General features: G+C 48.9%; 2 protein-coding genes across 3 annotated transcripts in view; one reads left to right on the forward strand and one right to left on the reverse strand.

The window, feature by feature from the left end:
• The first annotated feature begins 2419 nt into the window (after positions 1–2419).
• Positions 2420–6031, forward strand: SPACA3 (sperm acrosome associated 3). The gene is made up of 4 exons (XM_016152549.2): positions 2420–2671; positions 3481–3639; positions 4071–4149; positions 5965–6031. Exons 1-4 carry the CDS (start codon positions 2485–2487, stop codon positions 6029–6031), a joined length of 492 nt encoding a protein of 163 aa, XP_016008035.2. The 5' UTR covers positions 2420–2484.
• Positions 6032–16469: 10438 nt separating this feature from the next.
• Positions 16470–19855, reverse strand: part of ASIC2 (acid sensing ion channel subunit 2) — a 929683-nt gene continuing 926297 nt past the window's right edge. The window contains exons 9-10 of one of the 2 annotated variants that reach the window (XM_036223411.1): positions 19261–19329; positions 16470–17416 (exon numbers count right to left, since the gene is read on the reverse strand). In XM_036223411.1, coding sequence (XP_036079304.1) covers positions 17315–17416; positions 19261–19329 — 171 coding nt within the window. In that variant the 3' untranslated portion in view covers positions 16470–17314. The remainder of the gene's footprint in view (positions 17417–19260; positions 19330–19855) is intronic. The other variant, XM_036223410.1, reaches the window with a different exon arrangement.

Raw genomic sequence — 19855 nt, forward strand, 5'->3', positions numbered from 1 at the left:
TGAGATCAACAGTACTTTGGGATTGAGCGATGGCTGGAAGGGGTGAGGGATGTAGCGATGGAGAGACGGAGCGAAGAATAACATTAGGATTTCTAGTTTGGATAAAACTATGAGTTTAAAACCAAGTATATTTTAGGCCAAGAAAAGGAAGACAAAAGGAAGAGTAGATTTTAGTGGAAGCATTAGCTCTGTTTTAGACATACTTTGGCTGGGATATCCAAGTGGAGATATGGGGTCTGCTGGTCTGGTCCCGGGGAGTATGTAATATAAAGCATCAGTATGCGGGTAGAGTAAACAGCAGGCCTGCCCGGAGGGCATCCCGAAGCGGAAGAGAAGAGGGATGAGGGAGAAATGCCTGGAAAGCAAAGCAGCATTCAGGACCTGGGCAGAAGTGGAGTCCACAAAAGGGGAATGAGAAGAAATAGCCTGAGAGGAAAGAGGGAATCTGGGAGAGGGGAGCATCATGGAAGCTAAGAGAGGCAAGAGTTTCAGCAAGGTGGAGTGGTCCGCAGTGTGAAATACTGCTGAGAGCTCCCATAAGACAAGAACTGACAAGGTCCATTGGACCGAGCAGAACAGCTTCGGGCGAGTGGTGGTGGTGAAGCTAAATTCCACTGGGTCGAAACACAAATGGGAGGCGAGAAAGTGGTAATCTTCCCCCTAGAAGTTTAGATGAGAAAAGAGGGAGAGAGACAGGTCAATATAGATAATGACAAGAATCGAGAGAAAGTATTTTATTAGCTGGAGATCTAAGCAGGTTTATACACGTGGAGGAAGAAGGAGCTGGTAGAAAGAAGATGCTGATGATGCCAAGAGAGAAGAGATGGCCAGTGAAACAGGCTTAGTGACGGGAAAGAATGAAATTGAGAGCTCAGAGGGGAGATGGGTTTTGATAAGTGTAGAAGCACCTCATCTTCACCCTGGGTAGTGGGGTGAAGATGAGGGCACATGGGGCTACTGATGCATTTTGTAAAGGGGACAGGGACTTAAGGCAGAAAGAGGAAGTCAATCTCACCGTGTTTTTTTTCTTCGAGGCAGGTGGCCAGGTCTTCTGGGAGTGATGAGGTGGGAAGGGGGCTCCAGGACAACAGTGAGGTTCTTGACTCTCCTTCTCTAGCCTTCTAAGACAATGAGAGAGAGGAAGCTAGTCAAAGACAAGCATTAGTGCTGGTGTTATAAGTATTTCATAATAGAAGTAACAATTGATCTATTTTTAGTGCAAAGGGCTAAGTTCTCCTTGTGCCTTTTTTCCTCATTCGCTCTTTCAACAATCTCGTGAGGCAGGTTTTATAGATTTCCTCATTTTACTGATGAAGAAAATGAGGCTCGGGAAGTGTCCAAAGTCAGACATGTCAGAAAGTGTAGAGGTGGGCTTCAACCTCAAGTCTTACTGCAAAGCCACACCCTTAACTCACCTTGTCACCCTCAATGGCTGGAAGCTTCAGTGGGAGTGGAGGCCACACGTTTGCAGGAATACCCCTTCTCGAGGTTGTGTGACTGTTTTTGACCTTATGAAGGTGGAGGGCATGTGGGGTGGGGTCATGAGAGACATGGAAAGGCATGTCAGAGGTGGTGGTCAGGGAGAGAATGGAATTGAAGGTCGCAGAGGTGGGGGAATGTGGGGTGATGGTGAATGCAGGGGTGACAAGGCCATGGGAGTGAGTGGCTGAGACAGAATGGAGGCAGAGATCATAACCAGGTACTAATGCCCTTCGTGATATTGGGACTGGCTTCCAGAGCCAGCGATGAGAGGCAGGGAGGGCAAACCAAACGAGCTCAGGTGAGTTTCAAGGGAGGAGGGGCTCTTGCAAGGTGATGGTTTAGAAGGGGCAGTGGGCGTGAAGGACAATTTCAGTACCGCCCTGACGGCCTGTGTGCCAGAGAAAGGGCAGCTGCAGGTGGCAGTGTTCTTGGGGAACTTGTTTTTCAGTTCTGCCCAGGGGGGAGAGGCTCAGTTCAACAAGAGTTTCCTTGGCAACTGGATTCAGGGATTGATTTACACCAATGACATTACTTGGCCCTTCTTTCTGGGAACAACCACTCATGGCCATACCCCAATGGGGCTTCGGATTCACATAAACTTTGGTCTCTGTCCCTTCTTAGTTGTGAAATTTTGGGCCTCAGAATTCAATAATGCCTGGCATATAGTATGACGCTCAAAATGTTTCCCCTCCCCTCCCCCCGTAATGCCTCATCCTATTCTCTCAGCTGCTGGGGCACGGTGGTATCAAGCAGGGTTGGAAGGGAGAGGGGCTGGCCTCAGGGAACCTCCTTCTGAATCTCAGGGGTGTGGCTGATGCTTCATCAAGCCTGCAAGGGAGCTGGTTGGCAGGGTTGGAGCCTCTCCCCAGACCCCTGGCCCTGTTTCCCTTCTTCTTCTAAGGGGTAGCCTTCTGTGAGAGGACGACCAGGGCTGTTGAGCTGCCTGCCATTCCAAAGCCCGGCTGTGAGCCAGCGTGGTGGGGCTTCACATCTGCCACCTGCATGGAAGCCAGGAGCTGGGCTCCCAGAAGGCAGCCGTGCCCACCCGGGATCATACTGCTGGCCTTGGCCTCTCTGCTCAGCTGTCTGCTCGCCTCCAGCCAGGCCAAGGTCTACAGTCGCTGTGAGCTGGCCAGAGTGCTCAAGGATTTCGGCCTGGAGGGATATCGAGGCTACACCCTGGCTGACTGTGAGAACCCCTCTCCCTGGCTGGCCCTGTCCCCCCTCCCACCACACTTCCCCCCCTCTCCCCCCTCCACCTCTCCCTCCCTCCTTCTTATTCAAGGCGTGGGGCCTCCTCAGGAGCTTTCTGAGCCTCAGTTCTCATTCGTAAAACAAGGATTATATGAGATGATGGGTAGAGAACATCCTGCACTGTGGTAAATACATAGTAGGCAGACAACGGGCAGCCAGGTCAGAAATGCCCCTTCATTTTCTCCACTGCTAAAGTTGGGAGTCAAAGGAACGGAATCGTTTAGCACCCCAAGTTTAATCTTGGCACGAGGACCAGACATTCGCACTGACGTTTGGGGTAAACTGAGCAAACCGGTAACACCAAGCTTTTCGAGCTGGTGGCAGTTTTGGGAAGCTGCAAAAACAGCCACGTCTGTATTTTTTCTCTCGTTCTAGTCCTCTGCGGGTCCCATCTATGTCTTCCTAATCTTGCCTCGAAAGATTTAGCTCTTACTCATTCATTCCGCAAACATTTCTTGGGCCCCACTATGTGTAGAATTGTGAGGCAATGGGAAGATTGCTGGCCTGTGGCCAGAAGGCCTGAGGTCCAGGCTTGACTCTCGCTGTTTCATAGCTGTATGTGACCTTGAGTAAGTCACTTTGCCCCTCTGAGTCTCAATGGATTCATTTGTCAAGTAGTTGAGAGGTCATCTACCCTGATCACCTTGAAGCAGGAGCTGAGGCTTGAAGGACCTACTGTGGGCACTCTGGTCTGGGTTGGCCTTGACTTTGTGACCCACAGGCCTATGTCTCTACCCTATGCAGGGATCTGTCTTGCTTATTTCACAAGTGGCTTCAACACAGCTGCTGTGGACCACGAAGCTGATGGGAGCACCAACAATGGCATCTTCCAGATCAGCAGCCGGAAGTGGTGCAAAAATTTCACCCCAAATGTCCCCAACCAGTGCCAGATGTACTGCTCCGGTAGGCTGGGCCCGAGCCTGGGGCTGGCTAGGGGTAGGCTGCTGTACCCGCCTTTGCGTCTTTATGGTTTTTTCTTTTCTTTTTGTTCTTCTTGCCTTTACCCCTGAATGGGAACCCCTACCCCACGTTCTGCTGGATGGGCAAGTGATGAGGGTGGGTCCCCCAGGAATCTCATTTGGGGGCCCAGGTTGGGGGGGCTGTCCTGAGAGCTATAGGAATGGAGGGGGGTTAGCTTCTGATAGGAGGCAAAAGTGATAGTGTGATACCTGTGCTTCCAGAAGGCTTGAGAGACAGGGCTGGAGGGGATAGGTTTGGGGTGTGTGTGTGTGTGTGTGTGTGTGTGTGTGTGTGAGAGAGAGAGAGAGAGAGAGAGAGAGAGAGAGAGAGAGCGCCCCTGCACCCTCATCGTGTTTTTCTGCCTCCCACCCCAGACCTGTTGAATCCTAACCTCAAGGATACTGTTATCTGTGCCATGAAGATAATTCAAGAGCCCCAGGGTCTGAGCAGCTGGTAAGTAACTTGCGCTGGAGCCCCCAAGCTGATGTGGGCAGGACCGGTGGACAGGCAGCAGCAGGGAACTGACCTTTTCCGAGTGCCCGTGTCGTCCCAGGCACCTTCCCATGGCTTTGCCATCTCATCCGCACGACTTTCCGTGGTAGGGATTACCACCACGGAAGTACCGCCACGGAAGTGTTTACAGAGAACACACTGAGTTTCATGGAGGATAAGCAATTCTCCGGAGGTCACAGAACCAAGCCTCGCTCTTCCCAGCATTGCTTGTGTTGCGATGCCTGCCTGTGTGTCCGCTAGATCTGGATCTTGTAAACCGTGTTTTTTGAACAGTGGCATCTTTGTCTAAACTAACTTTTCTATAAAGGCCCATGATGTACAACAGATCAGATAATAGATTCCGCGCCTGAAGCGGGGCGGGCCCTCCGAAGCTTCTCCCTGTCGGCCTTCTCTTTTCCTGCCTCCTTCCCACAAGATAGCCTTTGACGCCTCCTGACAGGCAAGGGAACTGGATGAGTACTGCTGAGGCAGTGGCCCCAAAGCTTCCCAGTCTCTTCTGATGGGAGCGTCACTTAGAGTCTCCAATCTCCTTTCGCACACATTTCCGAGTGAGAGACCAGCAAGGGGAAGAATGTGCAGCAAGTAAAATACTTGAGGTGGCTGGTGCGACCAGAACCATGGACAGATGTGATGGTGAAGGCCGGTAAAGTGATTTGGAAGGCACGAAATGTCTAGGGAGAGACTCGGTGCAGGGGGGACTAATGCAGGAGCCTTCGCAGGAGTCTAGGTGAGAGATACAGGGTCTGGACTAGGACAGTTGCATGGGGGATGGACAGGAGAAGGGCTAGGTGTGAGGGGCTGTGGAGGAGGACTAGGGACAGGTAATATGTGATCAGTGAGGGAGAGGAGGAGGTGAAAATGACTGTGACTGGAAAAAAGGTCCGAGATGGGCCTTGACGGAGGCCACAGCTTCAGAGATGGCTGAGACCCAAGTCTTTGCCCTCGAGGGTCTCAGAGTCTAATGGAAGAGACAAAGAGGCTAGTTGGTCACTCTTGATCGATAGAGCAGTACTCCCCGTCATTGAATCTGACATATCAAAGTTTAGAACCCTGGGGAACTTGAGACCCTGGGACCCAGAATCCCAGGATCCTGCTTGCTTTTCTCAAGATGCCAGTGTGACGCTGGGACAAGGCAATAATCCCTAAAGAGTCTATAAACTGTAGTTACCAGCAATCGAAAGACCCAGGAGAATTGGGTGTGGGTGCAGATCTGTCATTTACTAGCTGTAGACCTTGGTCAAGTAGTTTTGCATCTCAGTCTCAGTTTTTCATTTAGAAAATAGGGAACATAATATCTTCCCAACCTATCTTATAGGGCTGTTGGGGCCAGATAAATGAGTGACAGATGTGACCATGCTTTGAAAACTGTAAAAGGCTGTACACTTTAAGGGGGCATTACTGTCAGCAGAAGCGGCATGATGTAGGCAAAAAGTATTGGACTGGGGCTCTGGACCCTAGGACACCAGGTCTTTGCCACTGACTTCTTGGTGAACTTGAGCAAATTACTCTTTTTCTCCATTGGTAAAATAAGGAGGACATAGATGACTTTTTAAAGAGACATTCTCTACCTGTTTTACTTCTTCTAGGGGGTTCTTTGCTAGTTAATACAGTTTACTTTTTTCTCTTTTCCATGGTAGCCCCTTTCCTCACCTAACTTCTGTTTGAGAGCCCACACCTCCTTCCCGTCCTTGTCTGAGCAGGAACTGAAGGTTGCTGCTGATTTGGTCTCTCTTCTTCCCCACCCTTCCTCCTCAGGGAGGCCTGGAGGCATCACTGCCAGGGCAAGGACCTCAGAGACTGGGTGGATGGCTGTGACTTCTAGGATCCTCTCTGGATGCACCAGGCCATGGGCACGGCAGACTGGGAGATGTGGTTTGGTTCCTGGCCCAGGTGTGGGAAGACAAGCCAACTAATAAAGTATAGTTAAATATAAGTCTCAGCTTTCACTGTGTTTCCAGGTGGCATGTTGGAGCCAGAACATCTCAGGGTTTCTTCACTAGTCCACCTGGGCTGGGCTTTGGGTAGACTCCGAAAAGCTTACCACACAAGGCTTGCTTCCATTCCTGGAAACCTGGGTGGGGGTGGAGGTGGGGGTGGTCAGTGTCTCTCTTAACCACACCTGGCAGAATTTCCTAAACCCTTTACTTGGACCTAAGTTTGCCAAATTTAGCAAAACAAACAAACAGGAAACAAACAATGATAACAAAAACAGGATGCCTCAATTAAATCTGAATGTTGGATACACAGCCAATAAGTTTTACTATGAGTATGTCCCAAATATTGCATGGGACATACTTATATTAAATAATGATTTGTTGTATACCTGAAATTCAAATTTAGATAGGTGTCCTATATTTTATATGGCAATTCGACCTGGGTCTGGTGTCCTGTACCTCTGGCTTGTTTTGGAACGTTCTTGGAACACTTATTTTCTGTGGCTCTGGTCGCAGAGGGTGGCCAGGGTGCCTTGGCCTTCTAGTTGGTGACTGCTAACACACTGGCGGCCACCAGGGGGTGGTGCACCATGACTAGCCGCTAAACGAAAGGTTTCCGCTCAGGCTCTCACCCTGCTCTCCAGTGCCCTCCAGCGGCGGGAGATTCAAATGCCGCTGATAGCAATGGTGGACGTCAGTCTCATCCTGGGTAAGGAAGCCACCGCTACCGCGTGCTGCTGGAAGGCTGGAGCATGGGGTGGAGGGAGCAGGTGGCAGTTCTCTGCCTTTCTCAAAGCGTGGGAAGCTCAGGAGGTGGCAGCACTGTCACCAGTTCACCTAAGCCTCGGTGTCTCTGGTCCCTTGGGATGAACTCTGTCTAAGGAAGGTGAGCAGAGTCTCAGGATCACTGTGGATGTGGTGGCAAGAGCAGCAACGGAAGTGATGTCTGAGAGGTGGTAGGTTTTTCTGTAAAGGCCTCAGAGAACCCTGCAAACATTCAACTGTTGATCGAGGCATGGCTGGTGATGCTCAGGGAGAAGAGGAACCTATGATGCCAACCACCCCTCTATCTCCAAATGTCTCAGGCCAGCGAACACCAGAGAGGTGGTTGAATGTCACAATCGGTGAGGCAGGCCAGTTTCCTTCCGCTGCTGGTCTGGTGTGAAGCCACTCCCATCCCTGCCTTGCGCTTCGCCCGGGCTTTTGGTTCTGCATCCCAGTTGAGCTCTTGCCGCCAAGCCAAAGTGATGATAAAACTTGAGGGCTGTTCATACAAATGGGTAATGATGAAGGGCTAGCTCCTTGATGGGAGTTGGGAGTTGGGGGGATAATGACTAATGGATCCACTCGCATTAAGTCATCGGTAGGGAGATACTGTTCTCTTTTTAATATTAAAGCAAATATTATGTGCCTACCATGCGCCACAAATAATCTAATTTAGATCCTAGAACAAGAACTGTGATGGAGGTACCATTATTACCCCCATTCTATAAACAAGGAAACAGAGGCTTGGAGGAGATACATAACTCCAGGTGTGCTCTGAGTCGCTGTTCTTTGCTGAGAGGTGGTTATCCTGGATGACCCGCAGTCTCCTCTCTCCCTCACTCGCCCAGAAACCTATGGCCCACCATCTCTGTGTGATTTGTACCCTCGACTTCAACTTCACTTTAGACTTCTGTTGCCTGCACCTTCTGTTGTCTGATTGTTCCCCTGGGTTCCATTTGCCCAGAAGTAGGTGGAGCGAGGCCCTTGAAAGGGAGAGTTGTTAAAAAGACTTAGAGGCTCTGGGCTGGCACGATGCCCTCAGGGCCCCTCAAGGTGGGGCTGGCTGGTAGGGGTCAGGTCTGGAGAAGGGAACCTGGAGCCCTGGGCCGGATGGTTGACCAGGAAGCAGTAGGTGATGGAAGAGAAGTATCCAGGAGACAGTGCCCTGGCCAAAGCCTATGCATATGGGTAAAATGGTCCACAGCTCCCCCTGGAAGTCCCAATTTCTAAGTGAGGTACTCAGATTGGTTAGAGTAACCAGGCTGTGTGCTGGAGTCTCCCTGCTTCCATGTCACACTCTGACCTCACATTCCATTGGTCACTGGGTCCTGTCTTTTTCCCTAGGACCCTTGTAATGGCCTCATAAAGGTATCCCTTGCCATCCCACCACTGCCGGCAGACTGAGTTTCCCACCCTTGCATCCTGGCCCCTGTTGGCTTTTCTCACCTTGTTTAAATACTATATTTCTTGGCTTGGTACACAAGTGTTTCATGACCCAGGCCCATACAGATTCATTTCTCAACTGTGCAGAAACTTTTGCTCTAGCTGGTTTGTATCCCTGGAGTTAGTTCCCTGAGCATAGCGTGCTGCTTCAAAGCTTTCACCACCCCCTACCTTCTCGCTCTCGCTCATTATACCCCAGTTAACAGACACTCTCCTCTCACGCACAAGCTTTTCTCACCACAGGGGCTTCAGGCCTGCTGTACTGTCTTCCTGGAATGCCATTTCCTCAGATCTTCAAGTGACCATTCCTTTCTCTTCAGTCAGATCTTGTCTTAATTTTACCTCCTCAGAGTGATTTCTCCGACCATTCCAAGTTCTCCTCTACCTCCAAGCCTTTGCTCAGTTCTCTCTTCTGCTCAGGTATGCAACTTCTACCCATCTCTCAAGGCTTCAGTCAAAACCTGTTGGCCTCAGCCTGGCCAATTGACCCTCTTCTCCAATGAGCGCACTGTGCCTCCCGAACCTTCACTGTTGCTCTTGCTGCTCAGGTTCTTGTGTGTGTGTCTGTTGCCCACCTCTGCCTGACTAGGCTCTAAGCACCTCCACCCTCAAGGCTGTGTCTTCTAGATATATGAACTCCCGGTGCCCAGCACAGTGCCTGCTACATAGTGGACACATAGAAAATGCTCATGGAATGAAGGGGTCCGGACAGAGACCCCTGACTCGCACTGGGAAGTCGTCTTCCAGTGGTTTCTTGAGCTTCCTTCCTCTAAGGTGGGTTGAGCTGGCTATTCTTTGGTGCCCACTAATCATTTTCTGATGGGCTTATTTTAAATTGGACATAATTCCTTCCGAAAAGGAGCCGTGAAGATTGAATCACACACTAAGGACAAATGGCCCATCATAGTGATAAGTTAGCTAAATGCACCACTTCCTTCATAGACACAGCACAGAGAGCAGCTTTAAAGAGGCTAGACGTCTAAATTCCCCATCCCAGGCATCACTCACAGCCATTTTCAGGGGGTGGGTTTTATTTATTTATTTATTTTAAATGAAAGCATCATTGCCGTTCTACTCAGATATGAAGGAGATGTCAACAGTGGCGTGTGTCTGGGGGCTCAAGGGCAGTCAGAGAACGTTGCACATGCATTTCCTGCATGCAGCGGGTGCCGTGGTCCCACTCCTTCAGAACCAGGCCACAGGGATGTTTGCAAAGCAAAGCTACAGTTGCTTTCTATGTATGCAGGTCTCCTCAGCCCTCGACATTGCTGCACGCATAAGGTAATTTTGTGAAATCACAGCTCTATCTTTTTCTGTTCGTTTTCCATTTCCTGCTCATTCATTCATTTTGCCATCCGTGAGAACTCACTAGTGCACAAATTGGTGCCAAAGGTTTAAAAAAAATGATGGGAGAAAAACTTCAAATTGATCAAATCCTATCTGTCATTTTCCCCTTCCTGTAAATTGAAAAATGGCAGTCATTATGTTATTTTAGGAGAAGAAATGTTGGTTGTTCTTTGTGGCACTGTAGTGGTCTTCTGGAGGAGAGTTTAACACTTTCTAGGCCAGGGTGGCTTTGCCTAGCATCTGTGAGTAATGAGAGGATGAGCCCTGGGCTCCATAACCTTCCTAAAATTGTATGAAAATATTTTATGTACATCTCTGTGACCATGTGCATTGTTTTCCCCCTGAGGAGACAGTTTATAGCTTTCACTTTATTTTTAATACAAACTAGTGATCCAAACAAGATCAAGAATCAATGTTTTACAGGAAGAAAAAAGAAAAGAAGAAAAGATAGAAAGTAAATATCTTAGCTTATTTAATCCTCATAATAACTCTGAACACTAGGCATCATCATCTCCATCATGCAAATGGGAAATAGGGGTTCTGGGTGGTAGATTAAAAATTTGCTTAGACATCTGATGCCCATTCTTAACTTAGACTCATAGACAGTTAAAGAGTTGGGACACACCAAAGAGATTATCTGTTCCCTTTCCACCTTCCCCTCTCTTTATTTTTTAATTTTTAATTTTTATTAAAAAGAATTTAATTAGTGTCGAGTATACAGTACAGTGGTTAGACATCTGTATAGTTAATAAAACGATTCCCACAATTGCTTCCTCCCTACCCTGACCCTTCCCCTAGCCAATTTATTAATGCTAATTCCATTCCCTATGCCACGCTCCTCATCCCCGTGACCACCCATTACTACTAATTTGTACTTTTGTAACTTTTCAACTCATTCTCCCAGCCCCCAAACCTCCCTTCCCTCTGTCCATCACCAAATTGTCCACTATATTTGTGAGTTTGTTTTTGATTAGTTTGTTCTTATTATTCCTTAAATTCTGCATGTAAGTGAAATCATATAAGTGTTTATCTTTCTCTATCTGACTTAAATACCTTATAGGTCCATCAAAGCAATATCTTTTTCTATCCCCTTTCTTTTCATATGTAGGGGTCTTGTTTTCTTATCCTTTCAGTCACTCTACCTTTTGGCTGGAGCACTTAATTCTTTTCCATTTAAGGTACTTATTGATAGCAGTGTAGTTGTTACCATTCTTTATTCCTGTTTTTGATACATGTTTTTTTCTTCTTAAAGAAGTCCCTTCAACATTCCCTGTAATACTGGCCTGGTGGTGATAAATTCCTTTAGCTTATTTTTGTCTGGGAAGCTCTTTATTTGTCCTTCAAGTCTAAATGATAGCTTTGCTGGATAAATTATTCTTGGTTATATATCCTGGGTCTTCTTCCTGTCGAATATTTTTTGTCCTTCTGTCTTGCATAGTTGCTTTTGAGAAATCAACTGCCAGTCTTATGGATGTTCCCTTATAAGTAATTATTTCTTTTTCTCTTGCTGCTTTTAATATTCTTTCTTTGTATTTAACTTTTGACATTTTAATTATGATGTGTCTTGGCGTGGGCCTCCCGGATTTTTGAAGCTTCCTGGGGTTTTATGTCCATTTCCTTCACCAGGTTAGGGAAGTTTTCCACCATTATTTCTTCAAACAGCTGTTCAACATCTTGATTTTCTTCTGTTATGCTGATCAGATAAATATTTGAAGCCTTAATAGTGTTGCATATCCTCTTTAAATTATTTTTATAGTCTTGGCATATTTTTTCTTGCCATTCTGATTGAGTGTCCTGATTGGCTTTCCTGTCCTCTAGATAAGGCATTTGATCCTTTTCTTTATTCACTTTGTTTATTCCATTTAATATACTGCTCATCTCAGATAATGTGTTCTCCATTTCAGATTGGTTCTCTTTTATAATTTCCATTTTCATTTTTATCTCTTTGTTGGAGTTTTCTACACTTCCCAAAAGTTCATCGAGCATCTTGATAACCAGTGTTTTGAACTCTACATCTGTTAGATTACTTGACTCCATTATATCTGGGTCTCTGTTCTGTTCTGTCATATGGTTTCTGCTTCTTTGTCTTCCTTTTTTGGCTGCCTTTCTGTGTCTGTTTCTATGCATGAAGCAAAGCTCCTAAGTCTCCCGGTCTTAGTGTGAATTTGTGAAGTAGATGTCCAGTGGCACAGTCCTGAGAGGGGTTCAGCTGTGGGTGAAATATAGCCCAAGCTTCTACCCTTTTGGGGCCACCTGTTGAGATTCAGCAAGCAATCCACAGATGCTGTGCTTATAGTTGCCTCCACCAGTGTGAATCTCAGCAAGGAGCACCTGACTCACTGAGGATACACCTGGATGTGGCTTGGGTGGGGGCCCGAGTTGTGGGAAGTGGGGTTTCAGGAAATCCTCTGGGTGGAGTGACCTCTAGTATACAGTATGATGAATTCACAGCTATGGCAGTGCTGTGTCTGGTGCACTGGTAGTGGGGAGGGCTCAATAGGGAACAACGGATACGGCTGGCACTTCTGTACAGAGCTAGTCTCACCTCTGCCTTTACTCTGACAATGCCACCCTGTAAGTCCATGGTGCCCCCTGTGCGCAGCCAAATCAGCACTGATGCTCAGAGAGAGCGGGTCCGTTACTGCAAAAATCTGCTCGTGGACATGGCCCCTTTAGGAGGCATCTGCTGCTGCCATGGCCTCCATCTTACTCAGCTGCTCAAGAGCGGGCAGCCCTGTGTCCTGGCCCCGTCCTACCTCCTACCTTCTGCAGTTGCAGGGTGCTTCCTCGGATTTCTCCGTAGTTATATGGATTGTTCATCTAGATCCCAGGTGATTTTTCCTTGCTGCTGCTCCTTGTTTCCGTCACAACTTTGATTTGGTCACCAGACGGATGACCAGAACCATCATTTACGTCATTTTTTCTCTCCCAATCTTCTCTCCTTTTATAGAAGAGAAAACTTAGGCCCAGAGAAGTGAAGTGAATTGTGTGAAGTTATATGGTCAGTTTACAGCAGAAATGGGTTAGAAATACAGTCTTTTGACTCTCTGTCCAAAGTCTTTGCCAACCTATTGCTTTGTTCTTGTAAAGCCAGTGAGTGTAGGTTTCACTGAATGTTAAATTAATTTAGCAAGAAACTCCTCCTCTCATTTATCCTCAGGCTGGGTGGTTCCCTCTGACCTATTTCATGGTCCCCAGGGAACTCATGGCTCCAAATACACTCGTCTATTAGCCTTAGGAATAGACAAGTGCATGCACAAAATGATTTCATGTGCCAGGAGTCTCAAACGAGTGAGGAGAAAGCCACTAGCTAGACAAATCAATGCTTGGCTTGGGAAATAGCTTCCTAGACACTTGGAGAGCAGAGGAAGGAGCTTGGAGGACTTTAGCCAGGATACATCCCTCAGCGTGGTGACGAAGTCCTTCATCCTTCGGCATCTGCCTATCTTTCAGTGGTCATTTTGGACACTTTTCCCTTTCACTTCTCTGCTCTGGTCCCCTGGACCTATGCGCGGCCCCCTGACCTGTGCCTTCTCCAGCATCCCACTCCCCTGGCTTTGCATACATTGCTCTCTCACTCTCCTTCCACTGCAAAACTCGGATTCACGTTTCCTAGATGTCTGTTTACTTGTGAGTATTCCCTGCTCTGGTGACAAATTCCTTGAGGGCAAGTGCCATGCACATAATAGGCAGACAATCAATAGGAGTCAAATGAGTGGTGAATGTGTTCTTCATGTGCCTCCCCTTCCTCCGTTGCCCCGTCCCCTTCCTGACTGTGCCAGGAAGCTTGTTCTGTTCAGCTTAGGGTCTGCCTGGCTACATGTGGATCAGGGCTGGCGACACACTGCCTGCGGAAGCAAATTCTTGGCCTCCGAGCTTCCCTTGTTTCTCTGTAACAGAAGCTCATTCAATGGTGTTTTCCGAAGGCGCTTACCTCTGCTCTGAGTTTAGTTCTCGAAACCGAATTGAAATCTCTGAGCTTGTGGAGGAAGAAGTCCTAGGTCTCTTCTTGGGCCTCGAGACTCAGGCAGGCTGAGATGAGCTTTACCTGAAGGGAGCGCTACCCACCAAGGTCATACTTGAGGGTGAGGTCTGCCTCTGACTTTCTCCCTCCCAGCTCACTAGGCACTTTTCTCCAGATGCCCTCTGTGGACCCTTTCTCTCTGGGCATGTTCATGGTTAAGATGCTTACAAAAATAGCTGCGGGTTGGAAAGAGGAAAATGAAAGAATTCCAGCCTCTCTTGGCCAAAACAACAAAGCAACAGCATGTAAGCAGCCAACTCTGTCCTGAGATGACCACTCACAGAGATGCTTACTCCTTTCCCTCCCTTACTGCAGCAGACTCTACTGATTCTGTTTCTGAGGTCATGTGCCATTGTGTTATTGACTGATTAATTGATCGATTGATTTAACCCTTTGAGGTCACTGATCATTCAACTTTGTGGTCTGGGCCTGTGATCGTCCCAGACTGCTGGCCTTCATGTCATCATTTGAGTTACTCTCAAAAACGTGGCACATCCCCACGTGTCCTCTGTCTACCAGACCTCTCCAGGTCTTCACTAAGGAAATGATTACACACGTGGCTACTTGTTTGAGATAATAATAACAAAACACCTCGCCACTCCCAGGAGTTTCGCCAGACAACTATGTCTTTGGGTAATAACAAGTCAATAATAATTAGTAGCTGACTATCGATTTGCTCTCTCAAATTTCCTATTTTTTTTTAAACAGGTTAAGTTTGTAGACCTGCTCCAAGATAAACAAAGCCAGAACCCCCAAATCAGAAGGGGCATGTACATATGTTAGTCTGGAAGTAATCCAAACCTATTAGAATATTCTTTGCTCCATCCCAAATTGATCTGAAGGTGTTTTGTTTGTTTGTTTTTATAAAGGAAACCAGAAATCCAATGAAGCAGTTCAAATTGCAACTTAATTTATAGACTTAAAAAAAAATATGGAACGGTTAAACTGAAGCAAGGTGGAAGCATCCAGTGGAATCCAAACTCACTGAATAGATGTTTCATTTGTTTCCTGTCTCCGATGGGACCATCTGAAGACACTCCCTGCTCTTCTGCATTATGTGGTCTTGGTACCAGCAGGACATTTTCCAGCCTGATGTAGTGAGGAGTTAGTTTGTCTCAGGAGAGGGACTTCCATGCCCTGGCAAAGCCTGGAAAAATGATCGCTCTTTGTCCTTCTTGCTTTATTTGTAAACCCCCTTCTTGGGTTTACAAATGTGATTGGGATCTCAGGAGCTTGGGACCTTGGTGGTACAGCTTTGACACTGCCCCTAATTTACTTACTGGGTGACCCTTGGCAAGTCTCTTCCTTCTCCTTTTGAGTCTGCTTGTTTGGAAAACGAGGACAGTAGGTTATAAAGTCCCAAAGGCATGTCGTAGGCAGAATAATGCCCCCCCACCAACCCCAAGATGTCCACATCTGAATCCTGGGATCTGTGAATATGTTACTTTACATGGCAAAACAGACTTTGAAGATATAATTAAGTTAACAACCTTGAGGTGGGGAGGTTATCCTGGATTATCGAGTGGGCACATTCTCATCAGAAGGGTCCTTGAAAAATGGAGGAAGAAAGCAGAGGAGGATCTGATTTAGAGGGGTCTGACTACAGGAAAAGGTCCATTGCTGTGTAATGTGAGAAGAACTCAACCCCTCACTGCTGGCTTTGAATAAAGAGGAAAAGGCTACAAGCCAAGGATTGTGGGTGGCCTCTAAAAGCTGGAATGATGAGGAAATGCAGATTCCTGAATGGGGCTGGGCTCCTAACTCCTGGTAAGAGGCTCTTTTTAATGGGTCACATTGGGTAAATACCTTTTCCTTATGTTAGTGGGTTGGAAAGGAGAGAGAGAGAGAGAGAGAGAGAGAGAGAGAGAGAGAGAGAGAGAGAGAGAGAGAGAGAGAGAAATGACCAAGCAGGGACCAGAACGCTGAGTCCCAGTCTAGCCAGAGCTTTTGTGCATCTGTGTATGAGCAGAGGGCACAGACCACATTAGATCTATCAACCTATCTTTACGACTTTGGGGGACACTTGAGTTGGAGTGGTGGGACAAAGTAGGGCAGGTAAAGTTTAGGCCACAGGAATTAGCATGATGTCGTTAGGACAAGGATTCTATCTGAACAGGAAACTCTCTTTGGCCACAGGGGGGCTTGAAAGAAGAGGTCCCCTCCCCACCAAAGGCACCTCCCACCTCCTTTCCCACATGAACATCCTCTCAGGAGTCGCGAGAAGCAAGGCAGAATGCAAAAGCAACTTCTGCAGGGACAACCAGGTCTGTCTGGTGGGGGTGAGGAGGTGAGGTGCAGAGAGGGTCTGGAAAGGCTGGTGTGTTGGAGGGAGGCCACTCTGGAGTCTGTGTCCAGCCCAAGTTCACTGATGGGGTCAGGAGGAGTTAGGACAGAAGACGGAAGGGCAGAGGGACGTGAAGTTCTCCTGTATGGTTTTCAGGTCTAGGCAGTGCTCTGTCCCCCTCTTTTCATGCGACATGCCCGTGGTCCAGGGCAGTGTCATTCGGACCATGGGCTGTGACCCGTTAATATGTCATGAAATCATTTACGAGGCTGCGATCAATGGTCTTCAAAGATTTCAAATAGAATGGAATATCGAGTGTACACATTTCATCAAGGTAAGTGTTGTGGCATAATACTTTATGTATATGGAATCTGTGGTTTTTGACCTGTCGGGTCTGGTCCTTTCCTGAGCTCTCGAGGAGCGAGACCTGAGTGTCGGGGAAAGGCAGAAACCACGCAGCCACTTCCACAAGACCAGCTTTTAATATGACCGTGATTGGAAGCACAAATAAATAAACGCCAGGGAAAATAAAACAACCAAACCAAACTGAACCTCAGAACAGCAAAACCAAAAAATCGGAAAACAAAGCAAAACAGATCTCTGACAGACAAACAGTAAAAGCCTCCGAAAGAAACAGAACCGGACTGTACAAGCCATGTCACAGGGAGAGCAGAATGACATGGGCGCCATGGATGAGTGCTGGAGCCACCCAGGCTACCGTGCCCCCATCACAGACACTGGGATGGAAGGGGGCTTGGCCCTGGTTACCCCGGTGGTCTAGCTCGGGGGAAAGGGGTTTGTGGGCAGGTTGAGAACCTTCACGAATGACACAAAGACTGGACGGAGTCGACAGTTCTGCGGTTCCCCTCTTGATTGTGCAGTTGCGATTCCAGCGTGGCCTCATGGTGACTTTGGGGCTGGAACCTGGTCTTGCTGTGTGGCTGCGGAGCGGCTGCCGGAAACTGCACGGAGGGGTGTCATGTGCAGAGACGGACATGGAGGTGGCGCCGTGAGAAGTCTGAGCATGCAGGAGCTTTATACATCTGGCAGTGAGATGTGATGGCAGGTTGGTTCTTGGACAGTTCCAGAGTGTGACTCATGTCTCCTAAGAGGGACGCACGGCGGGGCCCAAGGACGCACCGTGTCGGACGTGGCCGTAGCGAGGTTTTTGGCAGATCGGTTGCTGTGTGCATAGGGGCTCTTGCTTCTTTCTGTCGTCAGGGGCCATTCCACCTGAGCCTGCTGTCCCCTGTCCTGGGTCTTGGGCCTTAAGGTCTGTTTGGGGGGTGCTGGGTGGTCCAAGGGCCGTCAGCAGGCAATCTCCTCCAAGGTCCCCAGGGCCGTCTGCAGGGGCACATTCACAGTGTGGCTGATGGTTTCAGAGTGGTTTGGCATCGTGTCACAGGTGCTCTGGAGGGAGGGAGAAGGTATATTGATTCAGCAAAAATTCATCATGGTGCTACTGGCTGCCGTGGGGGCCATTCTCTCTACTCATGGGTTTTCTTGGGACACTGCTCCTCCTGTCCCAGTCACCCCAGGCACTGGTTTGTTGTCCTGGGGCATGAGACCGAAGGGGTGCCATTGCCTTTAGAATCCTCGCCGTTGTCTACCTAGGTGCCCTCGGGGTGGGGAGAGGCTCTGCAGTGATGAAGTTTGGTAGCTGGTTTGACCTCTCCTAGAGGTCCCCTGATGTGCCACCTGAAGCTACATCTAAGTGAGATCTAGCTTTGGGGCTAGATGGCGCCTATCCTTGGGGGTCTCCTTTGGGGGCCTACCTGGGGCGAAGGGGTACAGCCCGTGGCTAGGCTGGCGGAGGTGGTGCCCATCTCTGAGGTCAAGCTGTGATGGTGGAAGTCCCCGACAGCCAGAACCAGAGCTGGTCACAGCTGCCCAAAGGATCTGTAGGGTTAGGCTGGGTCCAGGGAAAAGTCATCCTGGATCCCTGAGCAGGGTGTGGCTAAGCTGGCTGTGAATCTTCAAGGAGGTTCCCAGGTTTTCCTGGGCTACAGCAGCAGGGGAGGCCTGGTGGGGGGGAGAGCTGAGGGACTAGCCAGGAGGCTGTGCCAGGGATCTGGGAGAGGTCTGATGAGGACGGTGTTGTGGGAGGAGGAAGGGATGAAGGGGAGGCTATGACTCTGAGGCATTTGAAGGCAGAAGGGAAGGCGGGGCAGGGAAGGGAAACTGCACTTGCTGAGCACTCACTGTAAACCAGGCAGTGCTGATGCTTCACGGGCTGATCTCTTTTCAACCTTCCTACCCACGCTTCCCTCCCCACCCACTGCCCCCAGGCCCCTATGTGATGAGGCAGATGCTCGGGGAGTGAGTAGCTCATGCCCAGGTACAAAGCTAAGAAGCAGGGACCTGGGATCCAGCCAGGTCAGCTCGGTCCAGAGTCTGGGCCCCTTCCACACTGCCCCTCCTCCACAGAGGCTGTCTGCTGTTCCAACAGAAGCTGCAGGGGCCTCCGGGAACCAATGCAAAATTTTTAGCCTAGGAGATTGGTAGAGAAATAGTGGCTGGAACAGAAATGGAGCCAGTGCTACCTGTCCCAGACAGCCAATGCCAGAGCCCAGGAGCAGACTGAGTGCGGGAAGGGGAGTGGACAGCCACAAGGAGGGGCTGCCTCTCTGGCTCTAAGAGAGCGAGGCAGAGTAGGACAGTGGTTAGGGGGGCTTTGTGTCCAGCTCCGACATCACCAGCCGCATGATCTCGGTCTCTGGGCTTCATCTGCCTTAAAATAGAAAATGGAGATAAAAATAGACCTTTCTCTACCGGTGACTGTATGGCTGAAATGACATGACACTCTTAAGGCATGTAGCACAGTGTCTGACACAGAGCAGATGTACAGTAGCCAGCAGTTATTATGGGTACTTTGCTGCTACCGGCGTCACAGGCCCTGTACCCTATGTCCCCTTCGAACGGAGTAGAGCACCAGGGATGTCCCAGCTTGCATTTTGCCAACCCTTTACACAAGGCTCTCTGGTTTTCCCAAGGCTGGTAAATGAGGCGAGTAGCCCTCTGGCCCATGAGAAGCTGGACTGGGCCAGGCACGACCTACCTTTGGAAGCATCTTCTAGTACCCATTGCTTCCACGGCTTACTATCAGGCTTTGAGATGAATCTCAGAGATAGGCGAGAGGCTCAGTCAGTGTGTCCCTGGATTTGGGAGCTGGCGGGGTGTCACAAGCCATGGGAAGGTGTTGCCTGTACAAGTCGGAGGGGCAAATCGACCTACCATGCATGAGCTGCTCTTACCACGTTCTCATCGTGGCTCCCTTCATCCTCTTCTTTGCCCAGCAGGTCTAATAGCTTCTCTTTGATCAGCTGCAAGAAAAGCAGAAAGGGGTCGGTCAGGCTGGGAGAATGGTGCCAAGGTAAAGAGATCTCCTTCCACTCAGCTCGGCTAGGGAGCCATGAATGCAGCGACTACCTGGGCCGCGGCTGGACAAACCGTGGCAGGACCCCAGCCTGGCCGCCAGCTCTTGGAGCTGCTGCCCAGCCTTTGGGTTGAGATGGGATTTGGGTGCAGAGACTAGAGTTTGGAAGAAGTCACAGGAGGGCCCTGTCTTGCAAGTAGGGACTGTTTTCTCTTGTGGATGGAGAATGTGAATAAAAAGTATGTGCTGGCATGGCTGGCTCCCTGTTTGTCCTTGGGAGCAACCTGGGAACCCCTTTCTGAGGCTGGGCCTGGAGGGACAAGATTACTAAGCATTTCCTAGGCCTGACATCTCCACAGTTCATAAAATCAGAACCTGCGAGTTCATAACATTATATTAAAGTTAGTTATTATTAAATGTGACCTGGTGTGATTCACTTTCCATAACTTTGTACAGCTTCCGACAGAAATTAA

The sequence above is a fragment of the Rousettus aegyptiacus genome, unplaced genomic scaffold (assembly GCF_014176215.1).
Source record: "Rousettus aegyptiacus isolate mRouAeg1 unplaced genomic scaffold, mRouAeg1.p scaffold_m13_p_6, whole genome shotgun sequence".
Taxonomy (NCBI): Eukaryota; Metazoa; Chordata; class Mammalia; order Chiroptera; family Pteropodidae; genus Rousettus; species Rousettus aegyptiacus.

Excerpts from the sequence above, each read along its gene's own strand:
- SPACA3 (XM_016152549.2), top strand. The coding sequence starts at position 2,485 with ATGGAAGCCAGGAGCTGGGCTCCCAGAAGGCAGCCGTGCCCACCCGGG. Across the intron at positions 2,672-3,480 it reads AGGCTACACCCTGGCTGACT|GGATCTGTCTTGCTTATTTC; the intron begins GTGAGAACCCCT and ends TACCCTATGCAG. Across the intron at positions 4,150-5,964 it reads CCCCAGGGTCTGAGCAGCTG|GGAGGCCTGGAGGCATCACT; the intron begins GTAAGTAACTTG and ends CTTCCTCCTCAG.